Source organism: Mandrillus leucophaeus, unplaced genomic scaffold (assembly GCF_000951045.1).
Source record: "Mandrillus leucophaeus isolate KB7577 unplaced genomic scaffold, Mleu.le_1.0 Scaffold842, whole genome shotgun sequence".
NCBI classification, from domain to species: Eukaryota; Metazoa; Chordata; class Mammalia; order Primates; family Cercopithecidae; genus Mandrillus; species Mandrillus leucophaeus.
In genome coordinates, this window is record NW_012109164.1 from 247,771 (window position 1) to 253,529 (window position 5,759).

The 5,759-nt window shown below is 42.7% G+C and overlaps 1 protein-coding gene across 1 annotated transcript in view; it reads left to right on the plus strand.

Moving 5' to 3' along the window:
- OSBP (oxysterol binding protein) overlaps positions 1 to 5,759 on the plus strand; it is a 41,223-nt gene that overhangs the window by 20,263 nt on the left and 15,201 nt on the right. The window contains exons 8-9 of the mRNA XM_011968403.1: positions 3,148 to 3,393; positions 3,681 to 3,801. Of these exons, the coding sequence (XP_011823793.1) occupies positions 3,148 to 3,393; positions 3,681 to 3,801 (367 nt within the window). The remainder of the gene's footprint in view (positions 1 to 3,147; positions 3,394 to 3,680; positions 3,802 to 5,759) is intronic.

Genomic DNA, 5,759 nt, shown 5'->3' on the forward strand with positions numbered 1-5,759 from the left:
CCTGGGCAACAGAGTGAGACTCCGTCTCAAAAAAGAAAAAAAAAAGCTTCTGGTGCCATGCGCGGTGGCCCACACCTGTAATCCCAGCACTTTGGGAGGCTGAGGCGAGCAGATCACTTGAGATCAGGAGTTTGAGACCTTCACCATCATGGTGAAAACCCATCTCTACTAAAAATATAAAAATTAGGCGGGCATGTTGGCGCACGCCTGTAATCCTAGCTACTCGGGAGGCTGAGGCAGGAGAATTGCTTGAATCTGGGAGACAGAGGTTGCAGTGAGCCGAGGTCGTGCCACTGCACTCCAGCCTGGGCAACAGAGTCAGACTCTGTCTCAAAAAAAAAAAAAAGAAAGAAAAAAAAGAAATAGCTTCTGGGTCTAGGTGACTTCTCTGTTCTCCTTTACCATTAGTTCCCTTGTTGATACTGCCTTTAGGAATGTACAATCCTGTACCTGTTTTGCCCACAGATCAAGTCTTCACCCTTCCCCTACTCTGGGCTGTGACACAGGAAAACTAATCCCTCTAGGAAGTGTTTTTGCAGGCTTCCGTGGCTACTGGAGTCTGGCTGGGCTTCACTAATGCAAGATACCAGTAGGAGGTTATAGCTGTCGGAAGTCTCTTCCTCTATGCCCTCTTGAGTGGTGCTCTGGCAGCACCTGTGTGCTCTAGTGTTCACTGGACAGGCCTCCCCCGCCTTGATGTTTTACATTCTCCTGATCCTCCTCTCTTGGACCTCCACCTCTGAGCTGTAGAAATACTGCTGCTTCTCCCCATCTCTCCACCCTACCAATGGTTATAGCTTCCTGCTGCTGCTAATCTCTGGGTTGTCTTTTTTTGGCTGCCCAATTTTTCATCAGCTGTGTAACTCCCTCCTTCCTTCCACTTTAAATACTCAGACTCATTTGTTTCCCTGCTTGGCTTTTGAGTAATAAAATGACCATTATAAGAAGCTTGGCACTTTTGGAGAAACTGGTTGTTGATGGGCAAGGCTGTGTGTGTGTGAAAAGCAGTGATAAAAATGTGCTGATTCTAGTCCCATGCACTGCTGGTATGTCTAGTACCACCAGTGGAGTACACTGCCTGTCCCCAGTTTTCCTCAAAATGTATGGAAATGTTACTTCATGTTGCCTGAAATTCTGCCAGTGAGAGATTTTGTTGGGTGTAGTTAATAAGTGCCCTCTTTAAAAAGAATCGAAGATTAGGGCTTTCTCAACCCACCACCCCTCAGTGTGCATTCGTGTCCTCATACTGCTTGTCTGTCAGTGTGGGGAAGAGGGCTCTGGAGTATGGCACACTGTTTTGGTAGGTCCTGTTTCTCAAAGGATGAGTGTTGTTGGTCCTGTGGCTCTGTGTTCATTGGAAAATGTTCACAGAGAAACATTTGGGATATTTCTCAGAGAAAAAGCAGGCTGTAGTTTATGAATTTAATTTAATTTAATTTAATTAATTTATTTATTTATTTTTATTTTTTTGAGACAGGGTCTCACTCTGTTACCCAGGCTAGAGTGCAGTGGCATGATCTTGACTCACTGCAACCTCTGACCCCTGGGCTCAAGCCATCATCCCACCTCAGCCTCCCAATTAACTGGGACTACAGGTGCACGCCACCACACCCTGCCAATTTTTGTATATTTTTTTATAGAGATGGGGTTTTGCCATGTTTCCCAGGCTGATCTCAAACTGCTGAGCTCAAGCAATCCACTCGCCTCAGCCTCCCAAAGTGCTAGGATTGTAAGCATGAGCCACCACGCGTGGCCAAGTTTATTACTTTAAAAAAATGTATGAATGTATAGAAACAAACTGAAAATGTTAATAGTGGTGATCTCATTTCAAGAAAATTTTTTCCTTGATACTTTGTTTTCAAAGTTTTTTACAGTTAAAAGTCATACGATATTAATTTCACAATTGAGGGGGATAGCAAGTATTAGGGTAATATGTAGCTCAGAGGTTGGTGAGTAGGAGGGTGAACAAAAATGCTGAAAGAGGTGAAACATCAGAAAGAAAAGTGTTGTGTTTTTTTTGTTTGTTTAACTAAAGTGTTGCTTAAAGCCAGAACCGTTCACTAAAAAGGGAATTTTTTTCTTTCTTCGTTTCTTCTCTAGACTTAGAACTCAGGCTAATAATATTTAGACTTGTTCATCTATGTTGTTAATTAAATAAGCTTTATGGTCTAACTTGGGAACCCGACTTGTTTTATAGTGAATTTTTACATAGTAAAATCATTTAAAATTTCAAAGAGTTAATTTAGAAGCTGACTTTTTTGGGGAATAGATGGGTGGGGAGCATTAACAATGTTTCTCACTCCCTACCCCTCCACTCCCCAAAAAAGTCAGCTTCTCTTGTTCGCTTCTCTGTACCCAGTGGGTAGCATAGGGTCTGGCACACATGGGTACTCAATAAATATTTGTGGAATGAGTAAGTGAATAAATGAATGAATGAACATCTCCCGCAACAGAAGCCCCCAACCCCTGCTTCACAGACATATACACACACATGCTTGCTTTATCCAGTACTTGGTCACCTTAAGCTGGCTTCAAAATTAGAAAAGTAAGAGCATGCACAGCCCCCTCTCAACCCCCATCATGAGCACTTCACTCCCAGAAACACAATTATCCAGCCTCAGAGGAGAAGTCAGAATCCTGGCCTGATGCAGAACTGAACTGAGACTTAGCAATTGTTTTGTCCAGGGTGGAAGCTAACTTTTATAACTAGTCAGGATACAACTATACTTATAATTTACTACTGTTTCTTTCATTCTCCAAGAATTTTAAATACCTGACTTCCTCTCTGGGTATACTTGTGCTAAAATACATTACATTTCTTTTTTAAAAAACTTATCCAACAAATATTTGATGATGGTCTTCTGTGGGCCAGGCACTGATGGATCTTGGGTATGTAGTGCTCACCAGAAGAGGCATGCTTCCCATCTCAAAGAGCTTACAGTTAGTGAAATGAAAACAGGGATTTCTGCCACTCACAGACATGAACAGTTGACAAGGAGAATGGGTTGTTTGCGGATTAAATATTAGAGCTGCTCTACTGAGCAAAGCCCTCTTTCCCCAGTGATTTATTTCCTCAACTGCAAAAAAATTAAACTGTCTCATATAGATGGGTGGGCAGAGTTTTTGTAACTGTTCTTTTCCTTACAGGTAAACTTTAATGAGCCCTTGTCCATGCTTCAGCGCCTTACTGAAGATCTGGAATACCATGAGCTGTTAGACCGAGCTGCAAAATGTGAGAATTCTCTAGAACAGCTCTGTTATGTTGCAGCTTTCACCGTGTCCTCCTACTCCACTACTGTCTTCCGCACCAGTAAGCCATTCAACCCACTGCTTGGAGAGACCTTTGAGCTGGACCGATTAGAGGAGAATGGGTACCGATCACTCTGTGAGCAGGTAAAGGAGCCTCAGGACCACAACGCATTTCCTTTCTGAAGAAAGAGATAATTTTTTGGTTAATCCCCTGGGTCTTAATGTTTGCAGAAATTCTGGTCCCTGTCATCCCAGCTTTTATTCTTTTTCTTCAGAACTTCAGCATTGGAGACACTGGAGGTTCTGGGATTCACCTACTATAGTGGGTGTAAAAACATCAAGTGTGAATTTTGGGTGTTTCTCACCAATTTATAGGCAGTATCTTTTTCTTCTCCTTTCTGCCTTCTTAATTTGAACCTGATTTCTTCAAGGTGAGTCATCATCCCCCTGCTGCTGCGCACCATGCTGAGTCCAAAAATGGCTGGACATTGCGTCAGGAAATCAAAATCACCAGCAAGTTTCGAGGCAAATACCTCTCCATTATGCCCCTCGGTAAGGTTCCCATCTTTGTCAGAATTAATGCTCCTGGAATGAAAGGTTTTCTGGCACGATGGAGGAGGTCACTGGCTCAAGAGTCAGGAGACAGGAGGTCTGATTCAGGCACTGACCCTCACTGACTGGCTTTGGGCAGATTTTAACTTTTCAGCTATCAAATGAGTGTGGAGGCTAGAAACTCTTTAAGGACCCATCTAGTCCTAAATTCTTTATCCTCTTAGCTATGTTTAATGCATCTCTAAGCACTATTTAGAACACAAATTCTAGCATGCATGTTTTAAAAAAATTCTGTCTCTTAACTGGTGGTGTTTTTCTCCTTTCTCTAGCAATCAGGTTCTCTCTGTAAATCAGAACTCATGATTGCAAGGTTAGGTTTCTCAGCTAATCCCTCCGCTTTCTCCTCTCCTTCCTCCCTTTTCTCTTCCTCTACCTGATGGGTTAGGTATCAATTATGTAATGGCTGAATTCTAGGTCAGTGAAACTTTATTTTAAAAAGATCTTACTTGGGGCTGGGCACGGTGGCTCACACCTGTAATCCTAGCACTTTGGGAGGCCAAGGCGGGCAGATTGTCTGAGCTCTGGACCAGCCTGGGCAACATGGTGAAACCCCCTCTTTACTAAGAATACAAAAAAATTAGCTGTGGTGGTACACACCTGTTGTCTCAGCTACTCGGAGGCTGAGGCACAAGAATTGCTTAAACCCGGGAGGCAGAGGTTGCAGTGAGCTGAGATTGTGCTATTGCACTCCAGTCTGGGCTACAGAGTGAAACTCTATCTCAAAAACAAAGAAAGAAAGAAAAAAAAACCCCAAAAAACAAAAACTCTTATTGGATTACAAGTTAATTTTGTGTCAGAATCAGTCCTGGGAATAGAATCCTAATATACAATGTTAGCGATCCTATACCTTAGAAGAAGTGCAATTATTCAAAAAGTGTAGTAGAGCTTCTCAATGCTTTCTTGAACTAGAGCAACCATGTTTGGCCAAGTGTGTACTGAAGAGTAAAAGCTGCTCTACAGAAAGAGATCAAAGCATAAAGCAATTAGAGAAACCAAGTAGCTCCCAAGAGACAGAGCTGACCATAACTCCCTGAGCTGCTGGTGGCTTTCCATTTCCAGGTTCTAGTCTTTCACGAAGCATAGCTACAGTTCTTAAATACTGCAATATAGACTGCTTCTTTAATGAATTCACCTTTGCTCAGAAACACAAATGCAGCAAACATAGTGCAAACTAGAAATTAGCCAGAAAAAAATTCACAAATGTTTTGTAACATATGTAAAGGGAGAAATTGCAGTGTTACCTCTAATTTCATGGTTAATATACAGAAGGTCCCTAAATGAAAAGGGGACTAAGTGATACATCAGTCTTAATCTTTACCAAGGAGCTTTAAAAAGCTTCTACATGCTTAATTGTCTTTGCAGCTAACAATTTCAGAAGTATTAGCTTAAGAGTAGTAAATGCCTGGGATGTTACCATCTTATTTGCAGAATTAGGGTGTCAGTGGCCATATTGCAATGTGATGTTTTGCCATAGAGAAGAGTTTCAGAGGCCCCTTGAGGATCTCTAAAGGGATGAATTATATTTCATTCCATGGATGGTTAGGTACAGTCAGCCGTCCATACCTGGGTATTCTGCATTCATGGACACTGAGAGTACTGAGGGCCAGGCGTGGTGGCTCATGCCTGTAATCCCAGCAGTTTGGGAGGCCGAGGCAGGCGGATCACCTGAGGTTAGGAGTTCAAGGCCAGTCTGGCCAACATGGTGAAACCCCGTCTCTACTAAAAATACAAAAATTAGCCAGGTGTGGTGTTGGGTGCCTGTAATCCCAGCTACTCGGGAGGCTGAGGCAGGAGAATTGCTTGAACCCAGGACGCAGAGGTTGCAGTAAGCTGAGATCGCGCCATTTCACTCTAGCCTGGGTGACAAGAGCAGAACTCCCTCTCAGAAAAAAAAAAAA